Genomic DNA, 17,444 nt, shown 5'->3' on the forward strand with positions numbered 1-17,444 from the left:
CACTCCCTTTCAGTAAAGCAACTTCCTACTGCCTCCTGCATGATGTGCACAGTCAAAACATGTGGTACGCATGGGCCGTTGAGTGATATCCAACAAGCAGTTCCAAACTCCAACACAAAAAAATCCTTGACAGTAGCTTGTTTCATGAAACAAACTTCAAGCTTTTCGTACAGCTGACATTGTTTAATACAATCAGATAGGACCTTTCTGTTTGGATGTATGGGGCTGTCAATGGGAAATTGCACCTATAGTTACCACCTTGCTGGCAAGATGGCCTCAGTGTGCGTAAGGTCAATGAGAGGCTCGTCACTCACACTTTGACTGCATCATTGCACAACCTTAATGTGGAGAAATGTCTGGCTAAGCAAGAAAGTGGAGAAAGTCAACTGGAGTTGAAGCTCTCTGTAAAAAAAGAAAAGGAGATTCATGAAGGAAAGTAATGGTCTCAACTCTCAAATATAGAATATGGACACTACACTCTTCCCCTTAAGGCTTTGTGCTCTTATGAAACCATGCATATTTCCAGCTGCTTATCCATGTCCAACAGCTTGTGGATTGCTGCATGTTCATACTAGGCAGTGTGCACAGTAAAATACCCATTACATCTCCACACGCACACGCAAATGCACATGCACACACACACAATTTAGATGGCCCGTCTTGTTAATTGACCGGTGCGTGCGTGCGTGCGTGCATGCGTGCGTGCAAGCCTGGCCCACTGGGCCCACTGGGCCAGGCTTGGGCGTGTCTCAACATGCGATTATTGGGAAGCGCGTGGGGATAATGAGTCAGAGAGAGCGAGGTGAGGATGCAAGGCATCAAAGCAGCAGGCTGATTGACATGGCCTGGATATTTCATCAGGATTCACTGGGCTTCATAATTTGACCCCATGCGTATCACACTGCTTTGCTGTGTGTGTGTGTGTGTGTGTGTGTGTGTGTGTGTGTGTGTGTGTGTGTGTGTGTGTGTGTGTGTGTGTGTGTGTGTGGGGCATTGTGTGGCATCTACTTTTCATAGAGTGGAAGTGGATTTTAGTGTAGAAGGGGGTGGGGGGTGTGGGTATACACTCGGGACACTTTTGTATCGACGCAAAATAACCTTCCATTAGTCACAGACTAGGGGAGAGCAGGTCCGCTTGGGACATACTGTAGGCCGGGGCAAAGTCAGGACAGGGCCTTTTTAGCCACTTTGAAAACCTTGTTACAAAGAAAAACTAAATAAAACAACACAACAGGAGCTAATTTGGACACACACACACACACACACAGGGCCGTGCTGCTGGGCCGAAATGAGACTGGAATCCTGCCAGAACAAAGAAGCTGATCTTTCCACAGCAGAATCCAGTTACAAGCACCAGAGTTGAGATTCTTTAATGGGATGCATTTTGAGTGCAAGCTCGGTTAATAGCCGGTGTCAACCCAGAGCGTGCCTTTATTGTTCGCCATCACAAAGGTAGTGTGTTTCACTTTTCCCTGAATAATATATAATGCCAATGAAAAGTCATCATTTGGCACTAAAAACAGGCGAATGGGCAGGTTCTACAGAGGGCCACTTATGTAGTGAAATATTTGGCAGAGCGAGGTTTGCGTAGCACGGGGCTGCATCAGTCATTTTCATCCTTTCTTCAATGCCCATATAAGCCCATCCTGTCTATTTCTGAATGTGGGGGCGAGACATGTATACAGCTGATATGGGACAGAAGGAGCTCAATTAAGTCATCAGTAGAGTTAGAATTGCAAAGTGCTTCAACGTCAGTGCGGACTCCACGCCAGATGTCACCCAACGTAGACCAGCTGACGTTTATATCCTGCGGCATCTCTTCACCGGAGGTCTGCGTCGAGGCACATTCTGTTACAATGCACACCAGGGAAGCACTGTTCATTTACACATACTTCTTAGTGTTGTAGGAGAGATGGGTATTGACATTACCCTGCAAGACCCGGATATATTTATACTTGCAAAGAACAGATTTCAACCCTTACTTACAGGGAGGGGCACAATACAGGCAGTGGATCTTGTTCAGTCACTGCATGATTATGCAACCCGTCTGAAAGCTTTGAATAAGCCACAGCATATAGTTGTGTGTCTTGTCTCTCATCGTGTCTGAGGTGTAAAAAGCCAGACACCTCAACGAAGGAGAACATTAAATATACTGAGGCTGACGAGTCATCCGAGCCGGATTGCCAGCTGTCAGGCCTCAGACTATACTTCTCTATACCGGTGTCAAATCTTTGCTTTTTGATAGTCTTGATGTGTTATGTTGGACTGCAAATGGCTGAGGGGAACGACATTTCATGACAATAAAGTGATTATTGATTCTTGACCATACCAGCAATGGAGTTGATGAAATTATTAAGATAAAGACTCTCAACTCTCACTCAACACAGACATGGCTCTACGGCTATTGCTTTCTGAGCCAGTCAGTGAGTGTACGGGGTTCCTTCTCCAAACTGCCCTTGGATAAAGAGTAGACTGAAATCAAGTATGCAACAAGGAGCCAGTGGCCTAACATTGATGTTCATTGAGCATGACATGCCCACATTGGATTCTAAGGACATCATCAAGCCCTTTCCTTACAGATGAGACGAAAGCACTTCTGAAAGGATAGGCCTATGTCCCTGTCCGTGGTGCTGAAAGGTCAGGCTTATACGGTCTATACCGGCTTGACAGCTTTGATATCGCAAAGGATATGTCACCCACCATGTCCGAAGCTGACACTCAATGAAGGAGAAAACTAAAGAAACTAAAGTCACCCGAGCACGACTCCTTGATTTGTTGCTTACAGTATCTGCTGTTATTATATTATTTTCATTTGGTAAACTACAAACAGTTTAATGGGTGACACTATGTCCAATGACCTTTGCCATATGCTATTTATTCGTCCACAATACAATGTATTTCTTTCTCCGACGCCCCCACTACCAAGTACAACCTTTGACACAGGTTGTGTGTTTTCAGTGGTTATGCTAGATGGCGATCATCGCTAACCTATGAGTCACTGTGTCAGTCTCATTGAAACCAGGAAATCATGTGATTGCAAAAACACAGCTCCCATCCACTCCCACGTTACTGGATTTTCTGAAAGGCCTTTATTCTCTGCTCCTGTCACATTCCACTTCCATGTCCGCCAGCATGTACGTATATGTATGTACTATGCCATTGAATGAGTTAATAACTGTATGGCATCTTTTCCATGTACTGTAGATGTCTTTTCTAGACCAGACAATATTTCAGAGTCATGGCGACAACATTATAGTACCTTATTTAATTGCATTACTGCAAAGGGTGATTTGTATTAACGTGGATGATATCAAGAGTAATGACTCAATGGCGATAATATCACATGAGGTGTACCAGGCCGTGCACAAGTTGTCTGATAACAAAGTTAAGTGCCTTAGACCATATTAGTGCTGCAGCATCTGAAATATGTTTCCGTTTGAGGGCAGCTCATCTCCTTGCTAACAGTTTAACTGGTCTAATGTTCCCATGGCCTGCTGCCAGACTCCGTGATGTCTCTGTTGTTAGTTCCAGTCATTAAGGACAAAGCCAGTCAAGTAAGAACTGCATGCCCATAACTTTAGCACACTGTCAAAGGTCCTATAGAAAGAATCCGGCCTGGGCCGACCAAGCGGTCCAGGCACCTATAGGCTGTTAACCCAGCCTGACAGCGTTTTGCGGGTTCGAGTCCCGATCCCGACGACCTTGGCTGCGTGTCTTCCTCTTTCTCCCCCTTTCCTGTCAAACTACTGTTAATCAATAAAGGCAAAAAGCCCAAAAGATAGCTTTCAAAAAGAATCCCTGTGGATATAATCAGTTTTTAAAGCGTAGCAAAGCGCGCTGCATCATGTGAATGTCTTAAAAGAGACTGCAAACACACATAGAAGTCGATGATCAAGAGGGGTGCCTGCATGGATACATTCTGAGAGTTCTGGCCTACTGGTATGCCCACCATGTAAAATGGGGGGATACGGTTTCAGCCTAGGGCTGGGCGCTATGGAATAATAATATCACAATATAATTTAAACACAGACAGTAACAGTAATGGAATAGTTACTTCAGAACCATGGGCAGCGGCTACAGCTACTATAGAACCATTGACAGCAGCTACAGTTAGATCAGCACCATGGACAGCGGCTATAGTTACTATAGAACCATGGACAGCGGCTACAGTTACTTCAGAACGATGGACAGCGGCTACAGTTACTTCAGAACCATGGACACTTGGACAGTGAGTACAGTTACTATAGAACCATGGACAGAGGCTACAGTTACTTCAGAACCATGGACAGCGGCCCCATACAGCGGAGCTATGTTCATTTATTTTCCCATAATCCCTTCAATTTGAAATTAAATTAATACATTTAAATTCAACAATGAAATAAACTCTACTGGTCAGAATTCACAGCATAGGACGAATTCATACCAGTGAGTGTACCTTCTATATATATTTTATACTATCAGAATTATTTATATCAGAACCAATCAGAATTTGCATCATCACCTTCGTCTTCAATGTTTGTGTTTACGCATGTTGTACTAAAAGCTGGCCATTCATTGTCAATGGCCTTTAATGTTTGTGTTAGTACAATGTTTGTGTTTACACAAAGCCTCAAAGCTGGACATAGCTCAGTTCTGTGCATGCCGGGTTGAACATGATATACGGTAAGAGTGCTATTTTAATCTGTTGATACAAAAAGGACCAATGTCTGCACGTGCACGTGCGCGCACACACACACACACACACACACACACACACACACACACACACACACACACACACACACACACACACACACACACACACACACACACACACACAGTGAGTGAGTGTGGCATGCTATTATTTTCACTGCAGTGGGTTAATTAAAATGGAATACAGGGGTTAATCAAAACCCTGCTAATCATGTCAACCGGGCACAGCTGCGGCCACATTATCTGCCACTCAGGGTAGGGTGGGCGTACCTCCAGATTTACTGCTTGGTTTAAGCATTCATGCCGTGTTCACTTTGTCACCATCAAAACGCACAACAAAGGGGGAGAGAGTGCAAATATAATTGTGATAGCAATGAGACAATAATATAAGAAAAGAAGAGAGGGCAGGGTGGGGAGGGGACTTTTACAAGAAGCCCAACAACAGCGGCAGAATGGAGAGGAAGAGAGGGGGACGGATGTAGAGAGGAAGACCCCCCTTTGAGATCCTCAACAGATTGTCCCCCTTGCCGCAAAATGGAGGGAGAAACAAACTCACTCAAGGGTTACCATTTTCCCATTACGATACGCTGTGTATGTGTGTGTACGTGTGTGTAAGCGTGCATGCGTGCGTGTGTTGGTGCGTGCGTGAGACTGTGTGCGTGAGACTGTGTGCGTGCGTGTGTGAGACTATGTGTGTGTGAGACTGTGTGTGTGCGTGAGTGAGACTGTGCGTGCTTGAGACTGTGAGTGCGTGTGCGACACTTCATTCTCCAATTTCCCTTCTTTCATTGGTTCTCTCATTCATGTGGCTGGCCTATTGATCCCAATTTTACCAGACCATTTCCCTCCATGCTGCTCCAAACCACTCCACCCACCAAACATAATTGCACCGTATAGTCCCTCCTAAAATTAACAAAACAGAAAAGGCGAGAGAGGACGTTCCTCCTGAGACAGTATTTGTCTCACTTCACTCGTATGAATGATGATGTTGTATCATGACATGAGCGCAACACGCCATGGCGACAGCATGCGGTGGTATTCTGCAGTGGTCATTAAGGGTGCCTAATGCCACTGCACGTTTGGGAGAAATGTGCATGGTTGGAAATTAACTAAATGGAGGCACACTAGCCTCCATTTTGGTTTCATGCAGGCCCTGCTTACAACCGTGAGTAAGTAATCAAGTCAAACTAATGTCAGAAATGTAGTTATCAAGATAGCATTTGTACACTTCATCTAGACATCATAGAGATGTCTGTGTTGTACAAACACTGATAGCTCCAGAAGTGAGTGTGTGCCTTTTTCCTCAAGAGGGTGGAGGTCAAACGAGTCACGAGTTACAGTACGCCTGTTCAAAGATATGCGTTTCCTGCCAGTTTGGCATGACCATCTACCATTCTGCAACTGCATGGTTCTCCTGCACACTGGAGTCGGTGAGGAGGCGCTATTCTGAGAAAGACCCTGAACCAGGACGAAATACCTCGTCGATTCACTCTTTGTGACGCACACGCACACGCACACGCACACACACACACACACACACACACACACACCTCATCTCGTCTGAAAGAATTCAGAGAGACACACAAAAAAAAAACACTTGTGCACACTCTCGCCCAAATGCACACCTACAGAGGGGGAGTGACATGAGAGTACAGTAGCTGCAGTTCTTACAACCTTGTTGCTTAGCAGCCAGTTGGAAGTGAGAGCGGAGCGCAGAGGGCTTTTTCCTTTCATCGTGGGTTTGGGGGAGGATCGGCAGGAGATGGGGGGTGGGGGGGGGGGGGCTCTTTTGGCCGGGGCCGTGCCCAAATGCAATCTCTCACAGTGTCACCTGGCCATGCAGGGCACACTTTTTAGATGCGGAGTCGGTGGCATTTCATGGCATAATTGAATTCAGAGAGAGGCATACGGGTATAGGTGAGAGGACCAGAGGATGGAGGTGAGATGGAGGTGGGGTGTTTGGTGCAGGAGGGGTCCAGAGTTGAGCCCTGCTGTCTTGGGCCACAGACCAAATCTGGTTATGAAAGTGATGAGGAGTGTCAGGCGGAAAATAAGAATGTTGCGGCTATACTGTACCACCCAGAGCCCTGGCTGCCCTTATATACAAACTCATCTAGCACGCACTGCGCAAAAACCATGGAATACGGATGTGTATATTACAGGAAACGCCCGTTAAACTTTCCAACAAACTCCCGTAAACTCCCTAAGTGTACCATCACACCTGTATATTACCGTATATTAACTATATATGCCTGTTAAACTTGAGGTTTACGGGCAAAATACAGTGCCCATAATTGCCTGTTAACTCCTCTTTTCACGCTGTGACGTACACACACACACACACAGATAACACACACACCTTATGTGCAATTTTAGGAGTCGGACAAGGACATGCTGACCTGATGTGAGCTTGGCTTCCATCTGTTGGCTTTATATTGATTGTTTTCAATGATACTTATGCATTATGTCTCTTTGGGGATTTTGCTGCGTATAAACAGGATTTTCTTTGCTTATTTAGGGGTGATACGGGAAGATCCATGTCTCTGCTTTGGCTGTCCTCCCCAAGAAATTAATGGTATTCATTTCTATTGCTGGTATATGTGGTCAGACTGAATTAAACTCATTTTGGGAAATGTAGTCTGATACGTTTGATATTTAGTGTTGACAGTATAGCACAATATTTAGGTATAACCACATTAATCCTGGCATCCCCATTTTGGGTAAAGTTTAAACTTTGTATATTGTATTAACCAATTCTGGGCGGGAACCCCTTTTGGTATTAGCCATTAAGCTACGAGCTTGTAGGTCTGCTATTTGTTTTAAACCGAAGACTGACATAGAAACAGAGCTTTTTCAGAAAACTGTCAGGATGTAGAAGACATTTTTAGCATCTGATCTCAGGTCAAAGTGGGTTAAATATAGCAGATCTACACACCTTTCTTTTTACTGGTGACACTGACTTATTGCATAGTGGTTATCAAACGTTTGGGTCTCAGGGCACAGCATTTTCATCCACAGCACACCTACTGTATATTTCATAAAACTTGAGACTTGATATTGGTCGATTCCAAATATTATCGAAGTATTCCACGGCAACCGTGCACCTTGAGAAACCCTGGGCTTCGTATTAGTATCGTATTACTACAACTATTCCCATTATTTCAGTCCATCTGATAGCTGCAGCTGATTACAACTAGCAGAAACAAGACAGAAGGGGGAAAAAAGCAGCTGAGATGCTGCGTTGCTATAGGACATAATGTTGAAGAGAGTCAAAGCCAGTCAGGGCGAAGTAATCACGAGCGGAAATAAAAAAAACAGCCTTATTTAATCTCTCACATTTGCGAAACAAAAGCAATTACACTTCCAGCATGCAAGCGTTGCCGCGAGCTCCCTAATAAACAAGTGGCAGGCTGCCGCCATGTGGACTGGCGCGGGCCGTCGTCGTGCCAACAACAGGCAAACTGAGGACAGGTGCTGCTTCCCCCGTCTTAATTCACACCTGTCCGTCCAGATTGCCTCCTTCAGCCCATCCAAAGAGAGGGGCAATTCACTGCTTTGGCACAGAGGCGTCTACGCCGTAAGCCGCTTACCTAAAACCTTGTGTGAGTTTATCTGCGAGGCAAGGCGAGAGATGAGGAGGGGAATTGACAGAGGGAGAGGTGAAGAGAGGTTGGCAATATAGAGATGGGTGGCGAGGAGGACAGCGGGAGAAAATTGGGAGATTGATGAGATAGAGGATACAGTGGAGGAGAGGAGAGGAGAGGAGGGATGAGGGGAGACCGAGAGACTAAGGGATTCAAGACGCAGAACGATAAGGAGGGAGAAAGAAAGGAGAGAGAGAGAGGGGGGATTACAGTGATTGTATCCCTGACGGGGCATAAATTACCCGGCAGAGATGACAAAACGAGAGACGTGGCGACGCAAACTCCAAACGCCCCGTAACCCCCAGATTCCTGTGGGAAATACTTAAAAGACTATATTCTCTCTCTCTCTCTCTCTGGTTGTTTTCATTTCATTCAATCTTGACAGAAGGGTGAGGCGTGGAGGGTATATGAAGGGTTTTCTATTTGAATACACTGAGGAGAGGGAGAGGAGAGGAGAGGAGAGGAGAGGAGAGGAGAGGAGAGGAGAGGAGAGGAGAGGAGAGGAGAGGAGAGGAGAGGAGAGGAGAGGAGAGGAGAGGCTGGGAGAAATCCCTCTCAGAGCTCATTGAAACATGGAAACAGCGAGTGATGCCGGGTTCAAACCAGGGATGCTGCACACCGGTACAGGGAGAAATGTCAAGCTAAAAGGAGGATGATTTGAATAAAAGTGATGTTATTTACATGAGAACTACGGTGCAGAGCAGAGCGGGGGCGTTCAAAACCCACTGCCGTGGACGTTTCGGTCAACAGAGTCACCCCAGTCTGTTGGAGGCTCACATATTGAACAGGCTGAAGAAATGTTCCTGCTCTAACGACTGCTAATATACTTATTAACTGCCTAAATTGTCTATTATTCATAAAGTTAATATTCCATGCGCCCAAAATATGCAAAAATGAAATTGCGGAACTGTGGAATATAGAGTCATTATATGAAAGCACTTGTTCGGGGTAATAATGAGGGCCCTGCCTTGCTTGGGGGGGGGGGTCATATTTACCGTAAAGCGGGGCTCCCGGTCGCTATAGGCAACGCTTAGCTGGCTGTGTTTTGCCCTCCCAAAGATGACGGTGTTTTGCCCTCCCAAAGATGACGGTGTTTTGCCCCCCATTACAGCACACAATGCTGGGGCCGCTGATCTACAGTATATAGCTGTGTTTCTCTGTATACAGCTCAGATTGAACGACGTGCCGATGTTAGTGGCTCAATACTATATATCCCGGTTAAAATAGCAATGCTTCTGTATACTGTTAAGTAGACAATGATCACATTACCTTTAGCCGAATTTTGCTATAACTATTCTTTGGGGGACTGGAAACGGTCTTGTTTTTCAAGTATGGTAACGAGAGTATGGTGGCAGCAGCCGAAAGCAACGAGTTAAAAACAGCGAACTTATAGCCAAGCAGAGAAGAGCATGGTAGATCTGTGTGGGGGTGAAATGAGCGGCCATGGCTGCAGTCAGATGGCTCCTGCCGGGCCTGCGAGCGTGATGCAGCACTGTAATCTCCCAACAACATCTGGACGGGGCCAGGCAGGGGGCGGAGGACACCCACAGTCTAAAGGCTCTCCAGCAATTTCAGAGCTGAAGAAAAGAGGCCATTCAGCTGTGCTCTATAGCCCCTCATGTGCCTCTCTCTCTCTCTCTCTCTCCCCTCCTATACTGTTGCCTGTGTCTGTTCTGAAATGCAAAGGGGGGCGGCTAGCTGCTGCTGTCCTGATGCGTTTGCGTTTGTTTGCAGCCAATTCTTCCCAAGCACTCGTGAATTAACCCATTTTGACCTGAGATCAGACTCTATGTCAGTCGTTCTTCGATTTTTCAAAAACAGCAGACCTACAAGCTCGTAGAGCGCACTATGAGCTTGTAGATCTGCTATTTTTCAATAGCTAAAGCATAACGTAATGCTAACACCAAAAGGGGTTCCCGCCCAAAACGGGTTAAAAATAAAAAGCCAGGCCAATCTTGCACGATCGATTTGCTTTTGTTTGAACACAGCGAAATCTCCCATGCGTTCAATGAAAAATGCACAGTTAAGCTTTATTGATCAGCGTGAATGGACAAATAGGGCTTGTTATGCCACGGCATTATATAAATAAATGCCCTATCGTTTTCAATCGGCTGTTGAAATCTACCACGTCTTTGTCGCTTGGCAAAGGCCAAAACGCTTTTCATAGCAGCATTCTCAGATCCAGGTGGTTTCCGTTTCCCAGACCAATCCAAAAACAAACAGTGAAAAGTAGGTTAATACCACGATGACATTGGTACATTTAATATTTGCTTTGCGTTTTCCCTGGCTTGCCTTACAACACGTGTATAAGGATTTGTTTTAGATTCTGATTTCCCTGCTCATCAATAAGAACAAAATCCATAATCTGGTTTGGATAATCCAATGGGATCTTCTTCAAATACAGGAACCCACTCAATCTATTTAATCCCAAATCTCCAGTTTGCGCCAAACTCTTTCTGTGTGTGTGCGTACATGTGTATGGAAAGAAGCAGTCACTTCCATTAATAGTCGGATCAAATGGGAGGGGAGGGGGGGGGGCTTTAGCTTTGATCAGATTGAGACTAGCTCAGGACATTGGTTGCCTTAACCAAAGTGCTGTGTCATCAGTGTTGTCACAGGAGCCATGCATACAAGCCGACTGAAGCGAGAGAGGCAAGGCTTTTTTTAAATTGTGCGCGTTATGGAAAAATAACAGCCGGGCTCACAGTCAGGAGGGGTCAGGGGTCAAAAGCCCATCAGGGTGGGGGAACATTAAGGAATGCACAAGAACAGGGGGAAGAAGAGGTTGCAGTTGTATGTGCTTTGCTGTGTGTTTTGTCGCCACTTCCAAAATGTGAACGTCATTTCTTTATTTGCCGCTTCAGGAGTGCGAGGGGAAACGGGGGTAAAGCTGCAGTGCTTACTTAATGAAACTATACATCAGCCTTATGGAACGCGCCCGGACTCTCTCTGGGGAAACCGCGCGCCAGCCTGGCCCCTTGCTGCTGTACAGCGTATATGTATATGCAGATACAGATACAGGCACGTCTGGCCTGGCAGCGAAAACAGGTCAGTGTCCTGAGTTGGAACATCAATCGTGGCCCTAGTGGCTGCATGCCAGCCCGGGCCAGCGGCCGTATCCCGCCTTCCAGGGGCCACCGCCCCTCCCACGGGCTTTCAAGGTCCCCTCACATCATCAATCTCAACCTCCCAGCAACACGCGGGGTCGCCGACGACACTAATTAGACCCAAATATGGTTGCGGGGAAAACCCTAAGAATAGAGCGGAAACAAGAGCAAGCCGTGCTCCCGTTGGTCTGGGGTGTTTGGGAGACGATGAGCCATTTAAACAGATCGAGTGTACTACTGCGACACAACACGGTGGGAACACCCGGTAGCTCGCCTTGTATTCATTAAATTGCCGTGCATTGGGACGACGCAAGTTAATTGAGCCGTTACTAGCAATTTATGACTAGTGGGACTTGGCAAGGTATAACAGGAGAAAGTACAGCTATAATGAAAGTTAGAGTTTTTTTTCTTTTTTGAGCTTGGGTACAATTCTTGGAAAGTGCCGGGGAACAAACAGCATGCTCACTTACTGGGGTTGCTTTTAGCATTATAGCCGGACATCTGGGACATATATGCCAAGACCTACACATACAAGGACAATGTCTCGTTCAAAATCACTGACAAGCCACAGGGTAAAAGAGTAACTCAACCTACAACACCTTATACCCTTGCCCTAATAATGCAAGAAATAACAAAACAAGCTCTGCATGTTCCCATTGACAAACGGTGGGTGCCATGCAGCTCAAAAGGAACCTGAGCTAAAGCCTTTGCATATTGCACATGCACATACTGGTTCAAATGGAAACGCCTCTGCAGTCCAGGGGGTCCCACAGGTAGTTAGGTCATTACATTTCCATTTGGCTCCATTTCGTACACTCTCAGAGTTAAATTAAGACTGCATGGAGATTGAATCAAGTAAATAAATATATATATATCAAATGAGGTCCTGCATGGCCTAACCAACGCATATCAAACAGTGCATGTCCTTGAAATTAAAAAGGTTGAGAATCACTGGCGCGTAAAGCTCCACTGTGCAGTTCTGTAAATCCGTCTGATGATTCTCTGTATGAATGTTCATAATATCGTCTCTGTCCGCGGTAGGAAACTTCATATGTCCAAAATGTTTACTTTTCTGGATTCAAATTCATACAACAGCAAAAGTATAGCGGACTGACACGCTTGTGGATCTGCTATACTTTTGATAATACATGGTACAGGGCGTTGATTTACGAAAAAAATATCCATGCATTCATCCATCTTCAACCGTGTCGGGTCGCGGGGGCAACAGCTCCACCAGAGAGCTCCAGACTTCCCAGATAAGAGCAACATTAGAAAATTCCTCCTGTGAATGCAATCCCTCCAACTCAAAATATGGAGATGAGAGGTTTCTGCCCAACAGCAACGATTATGGGAACTGCATGGGCCCCCTCAGCTATGGGCCCACCCTGACGATAAGCCACTGCTTTTATGGGGGGACAAAAATAGCTGATCTATACATGCTGAAAACGCATGACGTTTTGACGTGTTGTGAGGGTGTCTATTTATGGGGAAGATGTTTGGTCTATAGAAAAGAAAAAGTGTGGTCCAAGTACAGAGCCACTCAGGTCCAATTAGGGTTCAAGTGTCCCGGTCCACCCACCCCCACCCCCCCCACACACACACACACGTCATTGTGCATCAGAAACAAGGGGCCATGCATGTTGGATGTGGACTGGATGGTAAATGCCACGCGGTGCCTCGCTGTTCCTCCAGATAAGAAAAGATAAGAGGTTTCTGCCCGACAGAGACCATATAAACCAATTTGTACACACACACACACACACACACACACACACACACACACACACACACACACACACACACACACACACACACACACACACACACACACACACACACACACACACACACACACAGAGTAATCACAGGCACCCCTGTGATCGTCACAATACAAGGCCAGAGAATGTCACCATCAAACGCAGCCCATTATGCAGAAGTGCAGCGTCGACCCGGGTTCAAAATTCAAATTGAGTTCACGGGGGTCGGCTGGCAACAGTGAAACAGCGCCGGACCATACGCCAGATGCACTCCATTTCCAATATGCCACCCGTTAAATAACTCATGCTCCAGTGTTGTGTGTAGGCGGGGTCCATGGGGGTGGTGTGGTGTGGTGTGGTGTGGTGTGGTGTGGTGTGGTGTGGTGCGGTGCAGTGCGGCGCGGTGTGTTGCGTTGCTGTGCGGTGTGTTGCTCTGCGGTGCGGTGCGGTGTGGTGCGGTGCGGTGCGGCGTGGCGTGTGGCATTTGCCGTGGAGCTAGCCTGGCCCAGCCAGCGTGCTTTCTGGTCTAGAGGGGTGCATGGGTAGCACCGCCCCTGCCCTCCCTGGTAGAAAACAGTGGAGAAAAGTGACGTCACCATTATTTTGAGCGACGCCTCCTAGTCTGCACTGTAGTTCACTCCCACTCATAGACCAGGCGTAACATTTTTGAGCCGAATGCGAACGAAAATAAAAGCCTGGGTACCGAGGCTACCGTGGAACAGAATTAAGCTGTTCAATGATAGGAGGGGGGAAAAGCATGAAACTTGTTTTATGCTTTGTTGTTTTTTACTTATTTCCCTTGCTGGTTCAGAACTCACGAACTCACGTGCAATCCATCACCCTACATTCTCCTAAAAAAAGAAACAGACACAAATGAAAGTGTCAGTGTTGATTGTGTGTGGGGAAAAAATAATCCTTCCATCCTTCCTAATTCAGACAGCTGACATTTTTCTCAGAAGAGTTCTAATGCTTTATGCTCCGTCGTACGACGTGTGGCACATGGCAGAAATGGCTGATCTACAAGCTCAGTAGATCACAAAGTGATGCATCCACGAAGCGCCGTGCATGCATGAGCTTGTGGATCGGCTATTTTCGGCGTGTGACAGCATTGCATGACGGGGTAAAAATCTGGCGTAATAATAAACTCTGTCTCTTTGCTAAATCTTTGGTGTGAACAATAAGCTTATACGGCACGGGTTCTCAACGTTTGGTCCGGGGACCACCAAGAGGTCCTAATGGACCCGTAAAAGCCTATAAAAGCCCATAAAAGCCTAACCGAAAACTACAACATGACATCACTGAGCCATGGTGGTAAGTGACGCACAGCTCACCCAAACACATGCGTCTCTGTTTTTTTACTAACCACCATTTCGGTGGTCCACTTATCACCTAAAACTGGAGTATGAATAGGCCTGAGAGTGTACAAAATGGTCCATTTGGACCCCTGTATGGTGGTGGGCCCCGGACCAGAAGTTGAATACACTCCAGATTTTACAACATAGTACCTTTGCATTCACCCTCCATGCATCCCTTGATCCACCAGTAGCGTAACGATATGCCTATCTACTGTACAGTGAGTGGTTACAGTGAGTGTCTTCCATATCCATTACAAAGTCAAAGAGGGCCCTGAGCACTGAGCAGCGGGCCGGGGGACTTATCAGTGAGCAAACCTGAACCACCTGTCTGTCTGTCTGACTGACTGACAACCTGAGTTATTTAGCGGACATCTCTCTCTCTCTCTCTCTCTCTCTCTCTCTCTGGGGGGACTTGACAAGAACTGCAAGACTAGCCCTAGTGAGCTGGGAGCTAGTTTAGTGTCTGGCCACAGGGCTGATGATGAGGCCCCGAGGGGCCCCCCATCCATGACTGGCTGGCTGCCTTCATTTCTCCCTTGTTGCAAGACGGGCGAGCCGTTCGCTGTACAGTATAATAATATTATGGGCAGGAGGGTGAGGTCTCAAACCTTGCCGTGTCACTCCAGAATAATGGCCTCGCTCACTTGTAAATTTGACTTGCAGCATGCCAGGTTGTCTGGAGTTTTCAGGCATGCCAGCACTTTCATCAAATGCAATTCAATCACACTACAACCACCCCCCCCCCCCCCACCTCAGTCCAAAGACACAAGAAAGCAGAACCCATAATAGAAATTATAATAATAAAAGAATAAATAGATAAATAAAACAAGGTGAAATAACCGAGAGGTAGAAAAAAGAAGGGGTTTCCGTTTTGGGTTGCAAATCTGCAGCTTTTCATTTGGAAAACAACAATGTTTTAAAGGCCCCGTGGAAGTCACGTAAAACCGCAGTCCAAACTGACAATGCCCCTCCCCCATAGAGGGAGGCTTCAAACAGCATGAAAACAACACGCTGCCAGCTAGCGCTGACGTCCAACATGGAGGCCAGCGTGAAGGAAAGCCTGTCAGAGCAGGGCCCGAGGAACAAGGTGGAGGTCTTACCTTCTACAGCATACTCTTCTGATTCAGGGGGAGACCGGACCGCAGGCGGCACATGGGGAGAGAGAGAGAGAGATAGAGAGAGAGAGGGGGGGGGGGGGGGGGGGAGTCGTTAAAAAATAGTTTCGCTTGTTGACGAGAGCACAGAAACAACTCTTCTCATATGGTCTGATTACAGCGAAAAAACTAATTTTGACACACTGGAAGAAGGAGGAGGCTCCTGCATTTAAGCACTGGTTAAATGAAATGACTAGTACACTTCATCTTGAGAGAATAAGGTATTTCCTGAGAAACAGGGAGAGACAGTTTGATAAGGTTTGGCTGCCCCTTGTCCATTACCTCAGTAGAAACAATACCATTGGATTAGGGTTAGGATACCATTGATATGGTTGACTGTACGCCATTTTCTTTTCAGATAATTTCCATGAGCTTTCTATCATCTAGTATGCAGTGTCACTGAGCAGTATGGGTGGGAGGGTTAAGGGATTTCTCTCTCTTTTTTGTCTTGTTTATTTTTTCTTTCATTTTGTTTCATATAAAAATAAATGTATTTCATATCATAATGTTTAACACTTTATAATCTGTTCAACAAAAACATATTTGACAAAAAAAAAGAAATCGCTTTGTTTACACTCATTATTTTCATATACTGTATATCTTCTTCCCAAAAAGGACTTTCAAACTAGGAAGGGTCAGCCTGCAATGACATGCATACGATCTAGTCATCCCAGCTCTAATGAGAGCGCAAAATCTCTCTTGGAAGAGAGAGATACAACTAATCAAATACACGGCAACCTTCCCTGTGTTTCTTCACTATAGTCCGATCCAGAAGAACACAGTTTGCCGGCCACTGCTACAGAGCTGATCATGAGGTTATACCTCTTCCCTTCTTCTCTGGAGTCCTGCCTCAAAGCACCAGAGGTATAGAAAACTCTCGCTCCCAGATGTCATCGCTATTGGGACACATGCATCAGTAAACAGGAACCAGGGAAGGCAATGAAGGACCGGGAAGTCTGGCGTGGCATTGTGAAATCCATGATCTCGACCGCGGTCGAAAAATGATGATGATGTTTACAGTACGCAATACAAGCCTCGTTGAACCTATGTGCTTCTATGATTTGGGGGTCCACGCAATCTAAAACTAAAGTAGACTTGAGGTCACCGATGTATGTCGGCTGAACAAAGACGTCTATGATATTTAAGCACCAGACATGCACTCTTTGACCTGACTGAAGCCTCCATCTGCTGATTTATTCCAAACGCAGCAAGGTAATGAATGGCCTAGAAATTCAGAGAGAAAAAGTGCAGAGATCTCTCACTTAAAATAAATCCCTATGGAATATCTCAAAACAGTAATCCTCTCTACCCACCATATATATATATATATATATATATATATATATATATATACAAACACACTCTGTATAGGCAGGCAACTAGCATGGAGACTATGCGGTAGTCAAAGAGACGCCCCGCCTAAGGGGCAGACATCATACACACCAAATCCCATATATGTGATTCTGGCTTAACGATACAGCGTGGGGAGAGAGAGTGAGTCAAACACATCGCACTCCAGCTGGGCGCCTCAGTAAAGAGAGCTAGCTAACTGTACTGTACCCCAAAGCGGCAGGGGCTATGTGCTTATTAATGTCAGAAAGCCGCACTTGTCTCCGGAACCCCCCCAACCCCCAGCCCCAACCCACCCAACAGTGTGCTGAACAAAGCGAGGAGAACAGGCCTCCAGCTTTGCATGGCGCCCCTATGGAGAACTCCACATTCCTGATCCTCTATT

General features: G+C 46.1%; 1 protein-coding gene across 1 annotated transcript in view; it reads right to left on the reverse strand.

Moving 5' to 3' along the window:
* The window catches only part of nrxn2b (neurexin 2b), a gene marked incomplete at its 3' end in the record, with an annotated part of 769,013 nt that overhangs the window by 691,054 nt on the left and 60,515 nt on the right, over window positions 1-17,444 (reverse strand). Inside the window, exon 2 of the mRNA XM_080791852.1 lies at window positions 15,656-15,673. Coding sequence (XP_080647978.1) covers window positions 15,656-15,673 — 18 coding nt within the window. The remainder of the gene's footprint in view (window positions 1-15,655; window positions 15,674-17,444) is intronic.

Source organism: Protomyctophum bolini (genome assembly GCF_963924005.1).
Source record: "Protomyctophum bolini genome assembly, chromosome: 20".
NCBI classification, from domain to species: domain Eukaryota; kingdom Metazoa; phylum Chordata; class Actinopteri; order Myctophiformes; family Myctophidae; genus Protomyctophum; species Protomyctophum bolini.